General features: G+C 41.7%; 1 protein-coding gene across 4 annotated transcripts in view; it reads left to right on the top strand.

Annotated features, from left to right (window-relative positions):
- Positions 1-1,972: 1,972 nt before the first annotated feature.
- The window catches only part of mctp1a (multiple C2 domains, transmembrane 1a), a 256,389-nt gene continuing 234,275 nt past the window's right edge, over positions 1,973-24,086 (top strand). For all 4 annotated transcript variants that reach the window (XM_068221519.1, XM_073951401.1, XM_068221518.1 and 1 more), the window contains exon 1: positions 1,973-2,228. In XM_068221519.1, the coding sequence (XP_068077620.1) occupies positions 2,187-2,228 (42 nt within the window). In that variant the 5' untranslated portion in view covers positions 1,973-2,186. The remainder of the gene's footprint in view (positions 2,229-24,086) is intronic.

Here is a 24,086-nt window from a genome sequence, read left to right as displayed (position 1 = left end):
TAAACCATACCATTTCGTTGGTGTACAGTAAGTGCACTAGTCTTTGCTTCTGAATGGCTGTATTTAAAACAAGTCGTTTTCCATCTGGTCCAAACAGTCAAATTGCTTATCACTGGAAATCTCATCACGTAGTGTGTTGTTAGGACACAGGGTTACAATGTAACCTGCTCACCTAATGTTTATGCTTGTAATATTCATATTATTTGCTAATAAATAACCTCATGTGGAACTCTGAACCTGCGTCTCATTTTGTAGGCTGTTACTGTCCACTGGATGTCGCATTTCGATTGCGGACGTACACTTTGAAAGCCTTCCTGACTGACTGAATGAATGTTTTTTACTGAGGCAACCTGGGGTGCTAAAATATAATTGGCTAAACTGGCATTTGGTGGGTTAAACAAGCAAAACAAAGGCAACGGTTCTGGCACTTAACGCACATTTTTTAAGCAGAATAACTCACTTTAACATTGTTTTTTCATAATGCTCACTTCAGTGCTCACATTGTTTGTAATGTGTATGCGTAAACTTATTATGGGAGGTTTAGACTTTAGAAGAGTCAAAAACTTACATACAGCACCCTTAATACAGTTGTGATCACCAGCAATGCAGCACTCGCAGATCGCTGAAGAACACTCACTGTCAGTCACCTAAAATACATACCCCATTATACCCTGCCTTCACACACCAGTTTTAAATTCACCTTGATTATACACAGGTGACACACAGGGCATTATCATTAATTACTTGTACAATAAATACTTGTTAGTTAAAATAAATTACTTGTTAATGTTGCTACAATTCCAAGCGGTTTCTTAGCCAATCTGTGTTTTTAACTTTTTTTTATTGTTTATATGGGCCCAATCCCAATTTTACCCCTTAGACCTTAGATGGGGTAGGGGTGTCCTAATTTTCGTAGGGCTAAGGGGAAGGATTTTTTAGGACTACATTCGAAATCAAGGGGTACCATCTACAACGGCAGCATGGCTCCATATGGAAGACTAGAGATGCACAAATAAGTATTTTGGTATTATCAAGATTTTTTAAAACAAACAAGCATATGTTTTTATATATATTGATAACCGCCTTGGTGTTTTACCATCATGCTTAAAAAAAAAAAAGATCAACACTTGATGACATTAGAATAACTTGTCTGAAAAGTCCAGTGGCTGTAAATGAGCTTTTTTACAGTGTCCGGTATAATGTTAATGTTGTTTTCGTGCGTTTACATTGATGAATATGGCCACAGTGTAAACAGTACAGTTACAGTCTTTTTGCCACATTATATATTGCCTTCAGTGATTTTTTTGAAGATAAAAATTATACCAAAACAATAATAACTACAGCAGTCGCCAATCTCATATGAAGTAAGAGATCACGATGACATATGACGATGTGTGCAGGTGTTATAGTGCTTTCCCATTTCTTAGGGTAAAATTTGAAGCCCTTATGCTAGTTTTCAACTCTGCCTGTCTAACCATTCTCTCAAAATTGCGTTGAGATCCAACCCCCTGTCTTTATGTCTTCATTCACAACAAATACAGACCAATGAAAACTATAAAAAAGCATATTTTACATACATTTAAAACTATCACTGCCAGTAAAGAACTGTTTTTTTTTACTTCTTTGACCCTTCATATACAATAAAAAGAATATAGAGTCAATATAAACTGTCATTTTTCTTGATATCTTCATAAATGTTGACAGAACTGTCAATTCTGGCTGCTTCAAAGAGGCACAACAAAAACATTAGGTGAAAAGTGGGGTTTCCAGAGATTACAAAGCAGCAAAAGGAAATCAAATGAAAGAGTGATGAGGACTAAAAGAGGACAGGAGTGGTAAAAACGGTGACAGATGTCCTCTGAGACACAGCAGAGTGGCTTTCTGACCCTCGAATGCTCTGCAGCAGCTCATTAAACTTCATCCCCAGAGCCCTGAATAACAGCACTTTAACTGTGAATTTACAGTACAGTCTAGTGCATATAGTTTCTCTCAGAATCAGCAGGCTCGTGGTGTTTCTGTGAGATGCTTGGAAAGTACAGCAGAAAAACCTCCCTGTCTCTTCTGACAGCTGCTTGCTACGTGCACTGTATGCATATGTGCGTGTGCGAGGCGGGCTTTCGCTCATCCAGGGGCAGCAAACCAGAGGCAGACTGAACAGCGTGTGGACACTTCATCACCGTGGCTGGATGTTAGCACTCTCGCTTTCCTCCGTGGGACAAAGCTTGTCTGTATGTATGCTCTCTTACATCCCATTTCTTTCAGCGGCGCCTGTGATGAATGTATTTGAGATGGAGTGCTATGTGTGACATGTGTGGCATGAATGGGGACTTTAATCTTGTGTTAACGTCGGTGCGTTCAGCCGCATTAGGTAATCGGAAAAGTCTTTTGCATTTGAGAAATGTAAGCAGTTGTGGAAATGCTTCTGTGGTTTGTTTGCACTAGGGACTGTGTTTATTCTTGGGTAGGTGTTTGGTTTCCATGAGCGTGTGTTGGGAACTTGAGAGGGTTGTTACGGATGGGTGACACAAAAGGAGTGAGAAAAGAGGGATGAGGTGTGGAGAAGGAAAAAACTAAAAGGGGTTTCCTACTGTTTGTGTGTGGGTTTTTCATAAAGACAGCTGTTGTTGTTTTTTTTAGCCACTCAGACAGCTGATTACTGGAGAACAGCAGCAGAATAAGGAGGTGGCATCCTGTGTAAAGCCCAGTGAGAAGCATTTGCACCTTTGGAAGCATAATAGGAGTTGCAAAATGCATTTTGAAATGTGTAATATGCAAAATGGCAATGCAATATGTAAAGTAGCAATGCATTTCTTTATTTAAATTTGCATTCTCCATGGCACGTGCAAAGTTAGGCTGCAAAAGGAAAAAACAAATTACTAATACTAATTTTAATGCTTTTTAACTTGCAAAATTACATTGAAAATGTAATATTCACATTGAATTAATGTGTGTAAAGCAGAAATGGTAGAAAAGTCAAAATGTAATTTAATTAAATTATTTGCCTTAATTGCATTTAGCAATAGGAAAAGTAGGATTGCATTTGCAGCATTGCACCGTGGGTTGTTTGTAGCAAAATTCAATGTTTTATTCAAAACAGGCTTGGGCGGCAATACGGTAGTATGGTCAAAAAATAGCAATGGTATCAGTTTAGTACCGTTATACCACCATAAAAAACAATGCATTTATATATGGGACAATGATTAAATGTTAAATATAATTTGTTTAATGCCTAAAATGTGGTCCCAAGAGTTGCACACTATGTGACCAGGTCTCGAAAAAGAAAACAACTTTTGCAGTTTGGCAGTATTTCGGGTTTCGACTGAACGAGATAGGAGAAGCAATAAATACGGACAAGGCAATTTACAAAATGTGCAACAAAAAGGGTGACCGTGAGAGACGTAAATTTCTCGAACCTAAGGTCGCGTATATGGTATTCAGTTTCTGAATGTTTTAGGCCAGTGGTCACCAATCTCTTTCCTGGAGGTCCGGTGCCCTGGAGGGTTCAGCTCCAACATGCCTCAACACACCTGCCTGGGTGTTTCAAGTATACCTAGTAAGACCTTAATTAGCTTGTTCAGGTGTGTTTGATTAGGGTTGGAGCTAAAATCTGCAGGACACCTGACCTCCAAGAACAAGTTTGGGGATCCCTGAGTTTAGGCACAATTAGGCATACTTGTTTTGTAATGCACGATAATACCGCATAACGAGGTAATATAGGGAATCAAAATTTGGATCCCGCCCAAGCCTAATCCAAAATGCATTCTGAGCCAAAGTTATAGTAAAAGTGGAGGAGACAGAGAGAGGTGAGGGAAGATGGCGATTCGCGTGCAAGTGACCTGTTTTTTTTTTTTTTTTTTTTTTAAACACTTCTGCAGTTTGGCAGTATTTCTGGTAAATATGGACGAGGCGATTTGCAAATTGTGCAACAAAAACCTTAGATTGCATATACGGTATTCAGTTTCTGAATGGTTTTAAATGTTAATTGGCCTGTTGAATGCTGTGTTGCACACATGAATTCAATTTGGATATTGCATTTTCAGTCTAATTTTGCAACTTTAAATCATTATCAAATTAGTTTGTAATTTAGATTTTAAAACTGGTTGGAAATGGAAAATGTAAATTTTATATTTTCATTTTCATTTTGCACCACATTTTGGAAAATGCACAACATTGCCATTTGAAATATAGCATTTCCATTTTGTATATGGACCCTTTTCACATGACGTTTGACGGGCATCATAATCTTAAATCCTTGAAAGTTTTTAATATTTTGATTTAAAAAACAAAACAAAACAAAACAAAAAAACATGTAAATGCATTTATGTACAGTATGTACTATATCAAAAACATAAAAATCTATCAAAAACGAGTTATCGCTTATGTGAGGTGTTTCTAATGCAGCGTCTATGGGGCTGAAAGTAAATTTGACGTTATTCTCTTCTCTGGCTGCCGGCATCAGTCTCACACTATTTTTCCTTTTTCTGAAAGTCTTGATAACACCGTTGTGGTGTTTTTCTTTTATTATTTCAGCAAATAGGATTGTAAAAAAATATATTTGTTGTACTCTCCCATTGACTGCACTCTAAGTTTACCAAACTCTGATTACTTCCTTTACCGAGAAACCCAGAAATGTGAAAAGGGTCTATTACATTTCAAAGGGAATTTTGCTTCTCATGCTACACATGTGGAGGAAACACCCCAGACTGCAGGATTTAGATTTTGTGTTTGATGATGGATGTCTAGGTGTTGGAATGAAGCCGATGTGGCTTTTAATTTGTTTCCTTCAGATGGGTTATTATTAATCATTTTAACCTGAAATTGTAAGCAAATCAACTGAAGAAATTGTAAGTGAAAATATGCAAAAATGTGAGATTATGAAAAAGTGATCCACTGCTGTAGTGCAGTAGGAGTCATATTTCATATAAGCATGCTGTGGATATTTTGAATTTGAAACAAGTTATTGGTTTTGCAAGCAAATCAGGATCATGCAGAAGAGAAACAATGTTTTTCTGTGATTGGTAGAGCATTCACAATTAAAAAACATACTATACATTTCATAGAAAGTCGAATGTTTAAAAATGTCATTGTGCACTCTGTCCAAAGCTTTGTATCGTTCTAATATAAAAGTCATAATATATATATATATATATATATATATATATATATATATATATATATATATATATATATATATATATATATATATATATATATATATATATATATATATTGTACGTATACATTTTTTTCGAGGTACTGTATGATACACTTTTCTGTGTTCTGAAATCTTGCTTAAATAACAATGTTACAATAAATTATACATTTACAAAAGGGCAGGGTACTACACATTTACAGTATATGGGTTTTATTTCATAAAGAATTATTAAACTACACAATTTAAAAATAATTTTAAAGACCACCTTAGACCCAGTGTTAAACAGAAATGTTACTGTGCATTAAAATGGCTATGGTTACTATACGTTTTAATGTATATACTATACGTATACGTATTTTAACATGCTATACTCATAGCTAATCTATAGGTCTAATCACATATACTGCATAGGGGTTGTATTTTATCCCTTTAGCCTTAAAGCAGTATTAAACACATTATTTCAACCCATTACTATGAACATTGTTTTGTTGAACAATCCTGATGTGTTTTTTCCTCACAAATGCAAGTTTATATCTCCTAATTAGGATTTTATAACTCAAATTAAGTGAATAAAGTGTGAGTTTGTCTACAGGGAAAAAGCCTCAAGTGTGATACTGTATATTTGTTCTGAGCCAAGGGGAAAGAAAGAGAGAGAGAGAGAGAGAGAGAATAATGAGTTGTTTTTCTTGATCGGTATTGTGAGAAATAATCTTTGAATAGCTAAAATGAAGTCAGAATTTAAAAAAATCTAAAATCAATTTCATATTTTCAAGACATACAAGGTGTGCATCCTGAAAGTTTACAAAGTGGTAATATCCTATTAAACAATTTGTAACTGCTTTAATTAAAAAAGAGAACTATTGTTTTAGTTATTATTTTATAGTAAATTAGAATAAAAAACAGCATTATTCACCTTTTAAAAATTTAAAACACCAAATATAGGCAGATCCCATTACGTTTTTGCCACTTATTTGCAATCAAATGGTGTATGGGGGGCATTCCAACTTCAAGATTGGAGTTTTAATTTATGAATTACAGGTATTTTAGTATATTTGTCAACACTCAACTTCTAAATGACCCAGGCATAGCTATTCTAAGGGAAAAGTTTTTCTTTCTTTTTTGTTTGTTTTGATAAATAATGATCTAGGCAGTCCAGAGTTTTGTAAAACATTTTTTTTTTTTGGAGATTAAACAAAAAGCAAGCCTATGATATAATATGATATGATATGATATGATATGATATGATATGATATGATATGATATGATATGATATGATATGATATGAAATGATATGATACGACACAATACAAATACAATATATGATATGATATGATATGATATAATATGATATGAAGTGATATGATACGATACGATATAAGATATGATATGATATGATATGAAATGATATGATACGATACGATATATGATATGATAGGATATGATATGATATGATATGATACGATATTATATGATATGATATGATACGATACCATATGATATGATATGTGATATGATACGATATTATATATGATATGATAAGATACAATATTATATATGATATGATATGATGATACGATATTAAATATGATATAAGATATGATATGATACGATATTATATATCATATCATATGATATGATATTATATTATATGATTTCATAAGAATTGTGTGTGCCTGTGGAAAACTTTGTGTAATTTACAATTGTTTACACAGTGAAAACCCTCAAAACACACAAACAATGGTGGCCTTTACAAATTGAAGTGAAGTGAGCCTTTGTGAAGTATGGCTCTACCCATACTCGAAATTGGTTTTCTGCTTTTAATCCATGTTTAATCCAAGTACCTACTCATTTTTGAGTGAAGAGTGAAAGCACAAACATACACCTGGAGCTATTGCTTCCAGCGCCCAGGGAGCAATTAGGGGTTAGGTGCCTTGCACAGGGTTCATTAACTCCGCCCACATTAAAATCCTGTTAGGACCAAGAATTGAATACTCACAGTGAAGTTCTTTTTTGTTCTTAAAGACTATAAAATGCCTTTGCAGAGATTATACTTTGAGAGAACATTTCAATGCTGAGAGCAGCTTGAGCATCAAAATGAATATGCATCAACTGAGGAGATTTCCACATCAAAGCAGGCGGAGCCGCAGAAAACCTCTTCGCATGACATAATCATCATAGACCAATAGTAGTTGGAAGGTGTTTACCAACTAAAGTTAACTTTTCTGAAAAGTAGCTTTCATAAGCTGTAAACTTGATTTTGGCCTGTTTTTTCTATTTGCTAATAGCTCTTATTGCTCAAAGTATTATGAACGTCATGGCCTTTGCATAGTAATATTTATTTCCTAACTATTTAGGATTTTGTGCATTGCATCATTTGTATTTAACATTGATTTTTTCTGTTAAATACCTTTTTGACTCATTCTGAAAATTTAGTACCATATACATAGCTGGAGATCGTGAATTAGGTAGCCAGAGCTACATATGGCTGCATTTCGTATTTAAAACAAACGCTATGGGGTGGTATGACGCCGTTCCTTTTCTTGCTTAAAAGCTAACTGCTTACCTCCAAAAGGACGCTTTTCCGCTGTTACCAGTTTGTTTGTTAGCTCGACATGTACATCAACGGACTTTCGATTAAATAACAGGTTGAGAATAGGGTTGGGCTGATAGACAATGCCATCATCCATCGTCGATAGTTCATAAACAATATGATGCTGAGCTAGCATCACCGATCCTCCGCCCCGCCCCCGTCGCAAACCCGCTCACGAAAAATACATACTTAGACCCGGTTTACACTAATACGTCTTACTGTTAAAATGCCATTTTAGAACGAAAATGATCCACATACACACCGTGTTTTACCTAGCATTTCTGAACAGCCCTCCTTCCGCTGAAAATGGAAATCACACGACCACACGCATACACAGCCACACACACTGTCTTGCGCTTGTCTGAGCTCCAATGAGCAGTACACGTCAGATAGTTTATCAATGATGTACCGCTGAATCGTGTCTCACTATAGTTGTTAAACGTGATATTCAGACATCCCAAGTCTCCCAGAAGTTCAGGGAGTCTCCCACAAATGCATAGAGACTCCCGGACGCCCACAAACGAGTGACAATCTCCTGGAAATTGTGTGTCTCCCTCCTGGTCAAAGAAATCGTGCAATAAGTCCCTTCTCAAATAAGTCCCTCCTGGCTCTTTAGACACATCGCTCGCACTCTGTCAAACACAGACTCCACCCCCGCCCCCCAAAGCCTATGATGTCGATGCCATTCTCCATCACGATGTTTCACATTAGACACTAAATTGGTTGACATCACCCAACCCTAGTTGAGAATGTGGTAAAAATCTGGCGAGGACATTTCTTTTTCTGTGTTACTTTTAAAAACACTGCGATTGGGTTTAGGAAAGTGAGTGATTACTCCCATCACTGCCAATCAGTGGTTTTTAAAACACTATTGATTGGATTTAGAGAAAGGGGAGGGTGGAAGGATCGGTCAATCTGTCAGTCAGTCAGTCAGTCAGTAAGTCAGTTAGTCGACAGCGGCCTCTGGTGGATCTACTTTAGAACAGCAGGCACCAATGGCACTCGTGAGAGAAATTTGGATCTGAAAAGCATACACAGCCGCCTCTGGTGGATTTGCAAAAACAAAAACTTTAAAGAAAACGTAGCTCCTGGGAGGTGTTTGGCAATCTCCAGAAATGTATATAGGGGTACGTAATCACTATGAGCCTTGGTTGAATGTATCTGCGGTCCACTGTTGTTCAAAACCACAGACTTATAAAATATAAAAATGCTGATGCTTCAAAACAGTCTGGTTTAATCACCAGTAACAGAGTCTCCGAGGAGCTGCAAATCTAGTCTGTCACTTTCCCACTGTTTATGAATCAGTATTGATTATGCCACACTTACACATACACACTTAGACACATACAAATGGGCAGAGATTTCAAAAGATTTCCTTCTGTTCAGAATAGTGGAAGAGAGAGAGAGAGAGAGAGAGAGAGAGAGAGAGAGAGAGAGAGAGAGAGATTTTTTTTGATTTTTTACAAAAAGACTTTATTACATCAGTTTTTCATTTCACAAATTTAACTCCACGTCAAATCAAAACACAACTCTCCTTCCACCACATTACAAACAGCATCCCCATAACACCACTGTTGTGCAAAAGTTTCAACATTATTAAGGGCCTTGTAATACTTAAAGTCTATTGTAACTCTGGACCTTACAAATGCTTTAAAAACTAGAGAGAGAGAGAGAGAGAGAGAAAACGCTAATGTGAGTGCTATTCTCAGGATGAATTAATTAATTTGCTAAATCCATCTCTGTCTCATAGAGAAGGAGTCTGATAACTAGATTTGGCATTGGGATTATTAATTCATGTGTCTGATATACAGCTACTCTCCAGGTGGATTGACCCTGTCTCACCTTCCACACAGTCTCTCTTTCCTTCCCTCCGTCCTTTCTTCTGATAATCTGCCTGTATGTATTTAGATAGAAAAGACTCATTTTATTTGGCATTTTAATAGTTTGTCTAATGTACCTGCTCTGATGGACATATAATGCAGAAATCGGTTGTAGTTCAGTAATCTGCCAAGACTTCCAGAGCAGTAAAACATTCACTGTTTGTATCACATGTCTGCGTTCCAATTCAGCAAATCACAAGTTTGTAACTGAACTATTTCACTGTCACAGCAAAAATAAGCAAACAACCAGAGAAAATTGCCTCTAAAAGGTCAGCTATTTGATATTAACTTGTTTTTGGAAATACAGTACAAAAGCAATATCACACTTGAGCGATCATAACATTTATTGATGTTTAATCTGAAATCTTTGTAAAAGTATCCCGTGTTTGTTTTGTGCGGTAAAGCTGTGCAGCGAAAAAGGTTGTAGTGGCGTTTCTCTCATAGATCAGCGTGCAGTAGCCAATCAGCTGCGAGCTTGCTGTGATTGCTGTGAGTCTGTTGATTGCTGTGGGGGTGGAAAGGTTGGTCCATGGCATGGTCTAGATTACACTCGACTACAGAGTATCACATACTGTATGAAAGAAAAATCACAAATGAGGTCTCTTCAAAAGGTTATTTTACCTAAAAAGGAAACTTCTGTAATCATCTACTCACTCTTATGTTGTCCTGGATGTTTATGACTTTCTTTCTTTCTTTGCTTCTAAACACTTAGAACAAACATAGTAATTCACATAATACTAGTAGATGAATCAGAGGCGAAAGAGTGTGTATGTAAGAAAGTGCAAACTGTTTCAAACTGTTATGATTTTAAAATGTGATCAATACAATGTGCGTTTTACATTACAATAGCTAGTTTTATCCAAAGATGATAATTAAATTTATACACAAAACTGGATTATCGCATAAAACATGTGAAAACAGCAGCGTTTCCATCCAGGTAGTCAAAGAGAACAAAATTGTCACTTCCTGATTTACTGGTGCCAAATACCAAAGGTAAAAAACTACATTTGCTGTGATAGGAGAAGCTGCATTTATCTTTTCTTCATTTATTACATTACTTGTGCCTTAGAAGACAAACGCAGACACGCAATGAACGTGTGAGGGTTTTTGAAGACTAGAGACGGGAAGCACAGACGCTCTTGATTGTCATTAATAATATAATAACACCAATACTGAAACGGTGGATCCTTTTTAGAAATACATTTTAATGCTCATTTTGGAGATGCGCATAAAAACAATTGATAGAAACGTCATAATGCACGTAACTTTTAAAAGTGCATAAAAACACGCACATAAATGATTAGAAGTAACTTCTATTCGATAGAAAAGATGCGCCTAAACTACGATGAAAACAATTTTACTGAAAAAAATTACAGTATGTGCATTAAAATAAAAAGTTTGTTATAAGAGATCATATGATGACGAAAATGTATGTAAATGGACAACCCAGCAGGCTGAGCACACTGTAACACATCTTAAAGGTTCAGGACACCCTGGAGAACTTTTTTTTTTATAACAGATTTGTGTGTGTTGAGCATCAGTTAAGACAATGTTAGCACCTGTCAGCTTTAATTGTGGGGAAAACTAGATAATTTTGAGCTTTTGTCAGCTAATTTCAGCTTCTGGGTTTAAAATGATTTTTTTGGCGGGATCAAAATCGGCGACGTAGCGCAGTACTGCAAGTGCAATGATGACGCATCGGTTTCTCATTATTATTCATAGCGGAGTTTTCTTATCCTATAAGAAGAGCCGGCTGCTTAATTATTCATGAGAGCACTTGCTTTCCGAAGGCAGACCTGCCAGTTTCAAGCAAGCTGTGAGACACAGACCAACGTCACGTAGCCGTTCATGAAGGCTCGTATGTGTTTGTTTCTATGATCCACGGGGTTTGTTGCATGTTTTTTCAAATATTTTTGTTGGGAGAGCAGTGCGAGAATTGAAGAATGGTGGACGTTGACTTTTATCAGGAGTTCGTTCACATTCAGACACATCGCCGTGCTGCTGTTTGCCTAAATCCTCTATATTACCAGCAGGGCTAATGGTTAAAAAAGACAGGTCAGGAGACCTGCTGCACTGAGTCTGCATTCAAGATCTATAATTTAGACACGGGGATCGAGTGAGAATCCACATTTATTGTGTTTAAATAAACACACTTGTCTTTATAATGATATAAATTGTGGTTTTGTGTATATGAAATTACGAATAACAAATGTAGCAGGGCATTAAATTACTGTTTATTTCTTTGCATTTTAACTTTGTGAACTATAAACTCATGTGTCTCCTCACGGTTTGTGTCTCAGTTTGTGAGCTAACTGTCAACAACAGTTATTCGCTCCCCTTCTCCCCTGCTGGCCACGCCCCCTCCTGCCTGATGCTCGTGGAGCTCCACGCCCATTAATCATGCATCTTTTGAAAAAATTCTGAAGTAGACTTTAACCGAAAGTGGGGGGTGTCATGGCCCTTTAAATGTTGTTTTGTTCATTCATTCTAAAATCCCTTAACTGTTTCCGTATTAATGTTATTGTATTATTAATGACCTCCAGAGCATCTGGAGCATGTTAAGAGTGTCTGTTCTCTGCGTCTCATGGCTTCAAATGCCCCCACGCGTTCATTGTAAGTCAGCATTGTCTTCTGAGGCGCAAGTACTTTTATTAAGTAAAGAAAAGATTGACGCAGCTTCTTCTACCGCAGTAAATTCTGTTTTTACTGTTGATATTTGGCACCCGTTTAATCAGGAAGTGACAATTTTGTTCTCTTTGACTTGTTGGATGGAAACGCAGCTTTATTTGCACATCTTTTACTCGTTATTCTAGTTTTGCACATACATTTAATAAATATTTTTGGATGGAAACATAGCTATTGCCTACATTTCAGTCACACAAAGAACAAAGTCACATATAAGAATATCTTGTCCTTTTTAAATAAATAATTAGCTTAAATTAACTGACTTTCAACAGGGAAATGTACTGTTACTATTATTGGGATTAATATAAAAACTGTTGTTTAGTTTTGCTTACATTCTAAATGTTAGCAAATCCTATCAACCTCTATCACTTGATCAATAAAAAAGGCAGACACAAGTGCACTTTTAAATCTATTAAAACTGATCAATGTGTATAAAAGTGGAAACGTGTGTAATAAGTTTAACAAATGTCACACATAACATTATTTATTTTATCATACTTAAATGTTTAAATACTTTAAATGTAAAATAATGCATTAACTTGAGCTGTTTTCCCACACTAACTGTTTCTGTTTCACTGATGTAATGGTGTTGCTTTTTAAAATATATGGTCATATTTGCTGTAACTTTGCATGAGCACATCAAGTTCAGCTGGAGAAAGAAATAGTGATCTCTGTTTTAAGATGTTACCATAGTCACTTGTAATATCTGCGCTCCATTGATAATGCCTTTTTATAGTTGCGGTGTGCGCGCTTAACTCTGAGTTGGTCTACCCAAAGTTGATTGACCCAACTTAGATCGGCTATTCTGAAACCGAAAACTTGAGTTTTTAATCTTTCAGTAAGTCAAATCAGAGTTCAAGTTTAAACACTGAGTTGGTTGATCCTATTTACTGAAACAGGCCCCAGATGTTTTACAATGTGCTCAGCCTGCTGGTTTGTTTATTCACACACATTTTTATCATCACATGATAACAAAATCACATGACCTTGTTTAATGCACATACTGGAATTTGTTCGGTAAAATTAGTTTATATGCATCTTTTCTTATCAAAGAAAAAGTTTATCGTACTCAGTTATTTTCATGTGAATTTTCAAAATCTATGCACATCTTGGTGTTTCTATCAACCGTTTTTTTTAATGCGCATATCCAGAATGCGCATTAAACAGGTGGATGAAAACGTAGCTAGTGTTTAGGTGGGAGTGAGGGTTCATATAGTTAGTTAAATTATTCATTCATTCATTTTCTTTTTAGCTTAGTCCCTTTATTAACCTGGGGTCACCACAGTGGAATGAACCGCCAACTTATCCAGCACATGTATTATGCAGCAGATGCCCTTCCATCCACAACCCATCACTGGGAAACACAAACACTCAATCACTATGGTGATTTTAGCACACCCAATTCACCTGTTCCACATGTCTTTGGACTTAAGGGGGAAACTGGAGCACCCGAAGGAAACCCACATGAACACGGGGAGAACATGCAAACTCCACACAGAAACTGTAATAGCGGCCTCTGGTGGATTTATGTGAGAACAGCATGCACGAATGGTTCTCGCGAGTGAAATTTGAGATCTCAAAAAGTGTACTCATCGGCCTCTGGTGGATTCGTGAAAACAAAAACTGCAAAAAATGTAGCTCCTGGGACGTATTCGTCACTCTCTAAAAATGTACATAGGGGTACAATTTCAGAATGAGCCTGGGCTGTATAGATTAGACGCTTCAGATCAATGTGTTATGTAAAGTAAATGTATTTTAGCATAAATTCATTTAGCAGATGTCAAGCATTTAATGAAACATCTTGCATGGGTAAATATATGTGCTGTGACATACACATTTTTTGTGCACTGTCAACAACATGACACTTTTATAAGTCACCCACACGTCTGAAAATTCATAGTCGCTCTCACGCTGGAGGTCTGCCAGTGCTGTCTGTCTCTTTCTATCTGTCCTCATCTCTTCTGTCACTCTCTCTGTTTCACCTGTCTTGGTTGTACAGTTTTAGCTGTCACTCAGGAAGGTTTTGTCCCTTGCTGCCCAGTATGTCTTTTCTAAAGGGCTTCTCACTCTAAAATTCCTATCTTTCCTGTCAGAAGCTAAGGACATTTTCTCAGGTCACCCCTCTATATATTTTATTTGACTGTGTGACCTTTATCTTTCCTACAAACTTTCATTTGACATCCATGAATTCAATAACAGCACACCACAGTTTGCACTTGATATTTCAGGACTGAATCCTTTGCCGTGACTATTCGGTACACAGATTTTTTTTTTTTATCTTTCTCACATCCCCCTCTGTAACACATTTCTTTTCTTACACCTTTCTCTTTATCTCTGTCCGTGTATTCATGTGCACAATGTGTGTCAGATCCAGCCGTGTTTGTCCTGTGGAGCTGTGTTGGCCTGTGGGATGGATTGTCTCTCTGTTGCGGCGCTTCCCTGCTGCTCAGCTTTATTCTGGGTCAATGCGACCTTCCTCACCTGTAGTTTCCTTCTCAGACTCAGCATCCTGATCTGAGTGCCTGCATATTGTGTTACATGAAGTCGGTGTGACCATTGACTAAAAATCAACCCAGCCTCATTCTAAAAACGTACCGCTATATACATTTCTGAAGAGCACCAAATGCGTCCCAGGAGCTATGTTTTTTTTGCATTTTTTGTTTTTGCAAATCCACCAGAGGCCGCTGGGTATACTTTTTCACTCTCCTGACTGCCATTCAAGACTGCTGTTCTCACATATCTCTACCAGAGATCTCTGTCGCTGATCCTTTTTCTTACCTAAACCTAGTGTTTTCAAAAGCACAGATTGACCCGCCCACCCACTTCTCTTAACCCAATCGACAGTTTTTAATACCAATCCACAAAAAAGAAAAGCCCTCACCTGATTTTTACCACGTTTTTAGTTTTTACCACATTCTCACTGTTATTTGTTTATATTACTTTTTAGCTTTTGTTTTTGTCTAACCTGTTTTCTGGAACTGTTATTCGCCAGACTCGAACCCCATCTTCATGGTCAACTCCTATCTGCATCTTAAATCTGCCGATGTACATGGTTACATAGCTAACTGGACAAACTGGCCACAGCGGGAAAGCCATCCATACAAAGGTAAACGGTCAGCTGGTAAGCGAGAAAAGGGACGTCGTCATACCGCCATGTAGCATTCGTTTTAAAGATAAAATGCAGCCATGTTACCGATCATCAAATAATTTGTCATAGCACAAGGGCATACTGTTAAAAGCTAGGGTAAAATGCACATTTAACTTCTCACTTATTCACTGACTGTGGCTTCATTCGTCATATTAACCGTTACATTCAAAACAATACATGTCTTGTGTATTCAATAGTTCTACTACCCAGGTTCAATGTTAATACGTGCCCAGGGCTATATTTCCGAAAAAACGCAAATACATGCCTCAGCATTTTATTTGCCTGCATTTTCCATGTAAAACAAATGCTGTTACGTGATGTGAGACTGCCAACTTTTGTTTCTTTTCACACTACAGTTGAAAAACATTTACAGGGACACATTACCCTGCTGAAAAAAACAGCTTAAACTTAAGCTGGTTAGCTGGTTTTAGTTGGCCGACCAGCCTTGTTTTAGAAAGGTTTTTGCCATTTCCAGACTGGTTTCAACCATTTCAAGACTGGCTTTAGATGACCAGCCAAAACCAGATATGTCCAACTTCAACCAGGCCGGTCAAGCTGGTTTTAACTGGTTTTAGCTGAAACCCCCTGGAAATGGCCAAAACCCCTCTAAAACAAGGCTGGTCAACGAACTAAACCATTTAGGCTGGTTAAAGCTGTTTTTTTTTCAGCAGGGTATCAACAGTTCCCCTTCGGGGGGAACTTCAGCACTATAAGTGGATTTGATTTGTAAAATCCACGCATAGGGAGGTTCGGTTCAGAAGCTACTCGTCTGAAAGAGTATTGAACGGGCCAATTAAGAATGAATTGGCAGCGCAAGCCTGCGCAGGTGAGCGGCATAAGCAATCAACTGAGTATATAAGCTCACCTGGCGCCAGCAGACGCTATCCTTTTCGCTTCAGAGACTTTCTGATCGAGTCGATGAGGGTTCCTCCTGCTGTGACCAGCGATTCTGAGCGAACGAGAGCATTCTCCCGGTCCAGAGTGTGTACACGCAGTGGCAGACGGTCGAGCTGGGTTTCTCCCTTGCCTGGCGTTCTTTGGGTCCGGTCCTCCAGAGCGGTGCGTATAAAGTTGCAAACTTCACAGAAAGAGCAACACAGTCGTGCAGCACGTCCTTATCAGGACGGCGCTCCGACTGTGCGTTTCTGGATGCGGTGGTTTCCTGTCCTCGGATGATGGGCGCGGGCACTGCGTTACATGTCTGGGGGTCCAGCATGTTAATGCGCTGCTCGCGGGCAGTTCATGTCGTCATTGCGATGCCATGACTGTTGCGCAAGATCGCGGTTAGCCTTTGCAAAAGGGTGAACCACCCCAGTTGTCCCCTGCTCTGCAGCGGGCACTCGGGCAGATCTGAGGGTTTCAGCGAGAGATAATCCGTCGCCCACGGGCCCGCGGACCTCCCGCTCCTCTAAGCGCTCCATCCAAGCTTCGGGCGGGGGAAGCGATCCGTCTAACAGATGGTAGCCCTTACGCCCGATGACACCGGAGACCAGATGTCCACCGCGGCATCGGAGGGTGGGCTTTCATTGTCCGATGATGATCCAGACCCGCTCGCCCCCTTCGGGCTGGTGAGCGCTGTCACTACGGATCCTGAAACAGACATGTTAGCCGTGCTTTCCCGGGCTGCTTCGGCCGTGGGTTGGAGATGGTTTATCCCCCAGCTCCGCGGCCGGACCGACTAGAGGGGCGTTCCCTTCTTCCCGGAGGTGCACAGTAGGCTCACGCGGTCATGTAAAGCACTTTTTTCTGCTCGTGCTGCGTGTTCCTCCACCCTAACCACTCTTGACGGTGAAACAGCCAGGGGGTATGTGGCGATTCCTCAGGTTGAGTGCGCGATGGCGGTAAATCCGCGCGGCGCCTCTTCTTGGCGGGATCCGCCTCGTCTCCCATCCAAAGCCTGTAAGTTATCTACCTCCCTCGGAGCTAGAGCTTACATAGCTGCGGGCCAGGCTGCTTCCGCCTTGCATGCGATAGCCACCTACTAGCGCTACCAAGCGCAGGCGCTGGCCGAGCTGCACGAGGGTGGGTCCAACCCAGGCTTACGAGCTTCGCACCGCCGCCGACTTAGCTCTTCGGACTACTGAGTCCGCTGCGTGTGCGTTGGGGAGGACGATGTCCACATTAGTGGTCCAGGAGCGCCACCCCTGGCTGATATGCGCAAAGTCGACAAAGTCCGCTTTCTTGACTTCCCCATATCCCCAGCCAGGTTCGGCGACACTGTCTGTGAATTCACCCAGGAATTCAAGGCGGTGAGAGAGCAGTTGGTGGGTGATGTCTTATCGGCGGTCCGTAGCCCGCTCCGCCCGCCGTGCCATTCATACCTGCTCCTCGCCGAAGGCGCCCGCCTACGAGAGCTGCTCCGCCCCCGCACACGCCTCAGGCGAAGCGAGCGCGTCGGGCACCTCGGAAGCAGGCAGCCCCCCTGCCCAGAACGCCGCTAAGTCCGGCAACGGACCGCGAAGCGCCCCTGGGACAGGCCATCTGGAGAAGAGGAAACTTGCTCTTTCCCCGCTGGAGGGCGGGGCCCCATTTCCAACGGCACTTTTTACTGCCATGAAAACATTATGAAAGGGCACTTTTTACTTCCCCAGATGTGACAGCCCGAAATCTGCCAGTCTGGGACGCTATGCTTTCTAGCTTGCAGATTCGGTGCGTTTCGCCAGTGGCTCACGAGCGCTGGGAGGACGGTCTCCTTTCTCCCACCCCTCGAGCCTCCCCTCCGGAGCTCGGGTTTGGAGTGAGAGCAAATATCTCACCTCCAGCTTTTCCGTGGGACCCGCGAGCTTCCCGGATCAGCACACCCACTCCGCGCTGCCCCACTGCTGGTACGTCAGCGATTGTAGCGATGAGTCCATTAGCGAGAGCTCTGCCTGCCTGGTTAGCGCGGGCCAGCTCTTCGCGGTGGCTCATACGCACAATCAGACTCGGCTATGCGATTCAGTTCGCGAAACGGCCCCCCAAGTCACGGGTGTGTATTCACCAGGGTCAGCCCCCTGTCCGCCCCTGTCTTGCGAGAGGAGATTGCTGTCCTCCTGGCGAAGGATGCAATCGAGCCGCTCCCTCCAGCCGAGATGGAGAGTGGGTTTTACAGCCCACGCTTCATCGTGCCCAAAAGAGCGGTGGGTCACGGCCAATCCTAGATCTGCGCGTTTTGAACCGCTGCCTGCACAAGCTGCCGTTCAGAATGCTCACGCAGAAGCGCATCCTCCGGTGCGTTCGTCCTCTGGGTTGGTCTGCAGCATTAGACCTGATGGACGCGTATTTCCATGTCTCCACTCTTCCTCGCCACCGACAGTTTCTGCGGTTTGCGTTTGAAGGTCGAGCTTGGCAATACAAAGCCCTCCCCTTCGGGCTCTCTCTGTCTCCGCGGGTCCTCACCAAGCCCGCGGAGGGTGCCTCAGCGCCCCTTCGGCTCGCGGGCATCTGCATACTCAATTTCTTTACGACTGGCTGATTTTTGCCCTCTCTCAGAGCAGTTGATTATGCACAGAGACAAAGTGCTCTGGCACTTCCACCTGTGGGGGTTTCAGGTCAACCGAGAAAAGAGCAAACTCGCCCCCGTGCAGAGGATCTCTTCTCTCGGGCTGGAGCTGGACTCGGTCACCATGGCAGCGCGCCTCTCCGGAGAGCGCGCTCAGCTGATGCTGTACTGTCTGAGAGAGCTCGACAGTAAAATAGTGGTCCCACTGAAACTATTTCAGAGGCTCCTGGGGCATATGGCATCCGCAGCCGCTTCATGCCGCTCGGATTATTCTATATGAGACCACTTCAGCACTGGCTTCACGATCGAGTCCCCAGACGCGCATGGCACGCGCGCGCACACCGAGTCTCTGTTACTGCGCTGTGTCGCCGCGCCCTCAGCCCTTGGAGCGACCCCTCGTTCCTACAGGCCTGGGTGTCTCTAGAACAGGCGTCCAGTCTTGTTGTCGTTTCAGCAGACACTTCCAACACGGGCTGGGGGGCTGTGCGTTGCGGGCATGCGGCTGCGGACCTGTGGAAAGGTACCCAGTTGCATTGGCATATCGCCTGGAGCTGTTGGCAGTGTTCCTCGCTCTCCACCGTTTTTTTCCGGTGCTGGAGCGGCAACACGTGCTGGTCAGGACGGACAGTACGGCGGCGGTGGCGTATATCAGCCGTATAGGGGGTATGCGCTCTCGCCGCATGTCTCAGCTCGCCCGCCGTCTGCTCCTCTGGAGTCATCCGCGGCTGAAATCGCTGCACACCATTCATATTAAGGCAAGCTCAACCGTGCAGCCGATGCGCTCTCACGGCAGCCTTGCGTCCTGGAGAATGGAGACTCCACCCCGAGTCTGTTCAGCTGATATGGCGCGATTCGGGGAAGCCCAGATCGATCTGTTGCTTCCCCCGAGATCGCTCATTGCTAGTTGTTCTTTCCCTGACCGAGTGCTCTCGGCACGGATGCACTGGCTTACAGCTGGCCTCGGGGCACGCGCAAATACGCGTTTCCCCCAGTGAGCCTGCTCGCGCAGTTACTGTGCAAGGTCAGGAAGAGGACGAGGAACAGGTTGCTGGTTGCGCCCCTCTGGCTCAACCGGACCTGGATGTCAGAGCTCTCCCTCGCGATAGCCCTCCCCTGGCAGTCCCTTCGAGAGAGCACCTACTCTCTCAGGGACAGGGCACCACCTGGCACCCTCGCCGATCTTTGAAGAGATTTTAGACGCGAGGAAGACTTAGGTAACCTCCGATTGCGGTGGCTAATACTGTCACTCGGGCTAGAGCCCCCTCCCCGAGCGCGCCTATGCCCTGACGTGGAGTCTATTCACTGAATGGTGTGTCTCTCGCTGAGAAGACCCCCGTAATTTGCCAGATCAGCGTTGTGCTTTCTTTACGCCGAGAGAAGTTGGAGAGCAGGCTGTCGCCCTCCACACTCAAGGTTACGTGGCTGCCATCTCCGCTCTCATAACGCGGTGGCTGGCAGCACCGTGGGAACGCATAACCTCATCATCCGGTTCCTCAGGGGCGTTAAGCGAATTAATCCACCCCGCCCCCTCTCATGCCCTCTTAGGATCTCGCCCTCGCTACACAAGCCGCGTCAGATCCCTTCGATCCTCGACTCAGTATCTTTCTGTCCCTGAAGACAGCTCTGCTAGTCGCGTTGATATCGATTAGAGGGTCGGGGACCCGGAGGCATTTTTCGGTCAGTGACTCGTGCCTGTAATTGGGCTGGCTTCTCTCACGTCCTGAGACCCCGCCCGCGATATGTGCCCAAGGTTCCTACCACTCCGTTTTAATACGAGGTAGTGAGCCTGCAAGCGCTGCCCTCGGAGGAGGCAGACCCAGCCCTTCTTTATTGTCCAGTTCGCGTTTTGCGTATTATCCGGACCGCACTCAGAGTTTAGATCATCTGAGCAGCTCTTCGTCTGTTATAACGGTCGGCAGCAGGGAAGTGCCGTACCGAAATAAGTTCCCACTAGATTGTGGATGCCTTTCTTTCACTATCAGAGCCGAGATGAGCCGCGTCCCCCGAGAGCGCGTGCGCACTCCACTCGGAGTTTCGCATCCTCTCGAGCGCGCGCACGCGGCGCCCCTCTAACAGACTTCTGTAGAGCTGCGGGCTGGGTGACACCCAACACATTTGCAAGGTTTTACAATCTGCGAGTGGAGCCGGTTTCCTCAAGGGTATTAGGTAACCCTTGGTGATTGAGGAAACAATTCGGTAGGGTGTTGAAACACGCTTGCTGCGCCATTTTCCCTAACACGGAGATACGTGCGCCTTTTTATCTGTCAGTAAAGTTCCCCGTCAGGTGAGCCCTGCAGATTCCTCCGTGGCCCCCAGCACTGACTCAGCGGAGGAGTCACTTGCTGGCCCACTACGTTGTAGGTCTGCCCGCTGGTCAGCCCGCGTTTTGGGTAAAGGTGCCTGCTATGCGTGATCCCCACTAGGCGATCCCATATGCTTATTCCGCCACGGTTAAGTCCCCCCCCTGGGCGGACCCGTGTCTTCCCTCCCCGCTAACCACTCTTTTGCTATGCGTACTCCCCCTTTTTAGGGCTAGTCCATATGTAAATTCTGCCATCTATCCCCCCTCGGGTAACGGATGGCCTCCGCAGCGTCCTCCCTATCGGGATTGCACGCTTCCCAACGTACTGTCGTATTTCCTAGAATTATCTAGATGCTCACGACTTCCCAAAAAATATATCTAAATCCGTAAAACTTCTGTTGAAGTAGGATAAATTAGGGCCAGGGACACGTTGGAGGACCGCGCCCCCCATGATGCGGGTGCGTCACGCTTGCTTGACTATCTCCTCATCGGGGGTGTTGGTAAGGTGCAGTCATTATGGCGCTTTCAATGGGCTCCCAATGCGTGGATTTTACAAATCAAATCCACTTATAGTGCTGAAGTTCCCCCCGAAGGGGAACGTTCGAGGTTACTAAAGTAACCCTTCGTTCCCCGAGGAGGGGAACGGAAGCACTATACTCCGTCGCCATAATGACTGTCCCTTAGCTGTTGAAAGTCTCTTCAGCTTAAAAAGGATAGCGTCTGCTGGCGCCAGGTGAGCTTATATACTCAGTTGATTGCTTATGCCGCTCACCTGCGCAGGCTTGCGCTGCCAATTCATTCTTAATTGGCCCGTTCAATACTCTTTCAGACGAGTAGCTTCTGAACCGAACCTCCCTATGCGTGGATTTTACAAATCAAATCCACTTATAGTGCTTCCGTTCCCCTCCTCGGGGAACGAAGGGTTACTTTAGTAACCTCGAACGTTAAAGGATTGTTTTTGTGCAGTTGTTCGCGCAGCATTGAATAAATGGCACGAAAACAACTTAAATATATCTGTGATCCATAGTTGAAAGTGTTCGCATTACTCCACATGGACAGCTTTCCCGGCTAAGACCAAAACAGAATTTAAAAAATAAAATAAACATGTAAATAACAGTTTGAAAATGTGGTAAAATCTGAAAATATGGTAAAAATGTACCTCTTGGAACGTATTTAGCGCTCTCCAGAAATGTATATAGGGCGACGTTTTCAGAATGAGCCTGGGTTACAAACAGTATGTCTTTCCAGATATTGAAGTCTTATTATTCAATATATTCAATATATATATATATATATATATATATATATATATATATATATATATATATATATATATATATATATATATATATATATATATATATTTGTAAATAGATTATGTATGTTTTATTCTATGGCACCTTTTAATTTCTTGTTTGTCAACCATGTTGTGGTCTGTGTAGTCTTTGTTGTTCATGTTTCTCAGGTGTGTCTTGTCATTGTTGTTTGTCTGGCGTTGTCCTTCATGGCATTGTCCTTACTTGTGCTTGTGTTTGGATTTATGTTTTTTTCCCTGGATGACCCTGTCCTTTGTTTGATTTACTTTCATGTGTTTGTTCAATACACTTTTTAAACCACAATTAGATCCTTGCCCTATTTGTCCCTAACCTCGGCATGACAGCTTTATAGAATCTCAGTAATGTTAATGCCATTTTATTTATAATATTTGTTTATTTTTACAATTATTAATGGTTTCAAAGGATAGATATTTTGATATTGTATTTATTAAATACATTTTATGTATTTATGTATTTATAGAGTAAATTACAGGGTAAACGTAATGATTTAATACAATAAGTTCTGTTCAAGAATTATTCAAGAATGTCTGCAGTGCTAATGTTTTATGCACATGAGGAGGAGACCAGTGTCTTTGTCTAGGAAAGTGATAGGAAAAATGAACTACTTTTTTAAATTTTCTGAAAAGTAGTGGCTTTGCACAAACCAGGTTTTCATCTGGCTTTGACAATATGTTTAACATATTTAAATAATTAATAACATTATTTAAACTTCTGTTATTTCTACTACCACAGCATGTTTGTTTTTACACTGCACTGCAATGCAGGAATCAGATGCTCTTAGGGCAAAGATATTTCTAACCAATTCACCACAGTTACTTTCATGGCAGAAATGAAGCGGTTGACAAATTTGGAGCAGGCCTGGGTGGAATATTCAGATATCTAATACAAACTTTGTAAAGCTTCAAATTACTTTTAAAAGGTTAGTCTATTTTTGATCCCTACCATAGTCATCAGTGTTTAGTGGAGTTGTAATGATACGTTCAATATCACCATACTGAAGTCAATATAAAATAAAAGAATACAGTTTTATAAGCCAAAATAAAGAGAAGGGGATTTTACTTGTTATTATTCCTGAGACATATGGTAAAAGTCATCAAAAATGTACTTTTTTTATTAAGATGGTACAACAATTTTGCTAATTTTAAATGCAAGCTTTTTTTGGATCACTTAAAATTAAACACTCCCTTAAGTGTTCGTTCTTTTAAAGCACTCAATCTTTTTAACGGAATTTCATGATCTAATAATAATTAGTGTAGCAAAACAGAAAGCCTGTCTACTTACCTATACCTACCTACATTATCATTCAGCCTACCTGTAGCGCATGTAAGAGGTGGATCCGCCGTAATTCCACAAACACGCACTATACCTTTTATACTATTACAGTATAACACTGTAAACTTGACTTCGCAGGCCGATCATCTTTAAACTCAAATGGCATTTTTAAGTGTCCTAACTTGAGACTGCTGTATAATGGGGTGTTTCTCTACACAACTGTAAAAGTGCGCTTT

The sequence above is a fragment of the Danio rerio genome, chromosome 5 (genome assembly GCF_049306965.1).
Source record: "Danio rerio strain Tuebingen ecotype United States chromosome 5, GRCz12tu, whole genome shotgun sequence".
In the NCBI taxonomy this organism is placed as follows: domain Eukaryota; kingdom Metazoa; phylum Chordata; class Actinopteri; order Cypriniformes; family Danionidae; genus Danio; species Danio rerio.
Note: the sequence above shows the minus strand (reverse complement) of the source record. Positions and strands in the feature narration are given on the sequence as shown.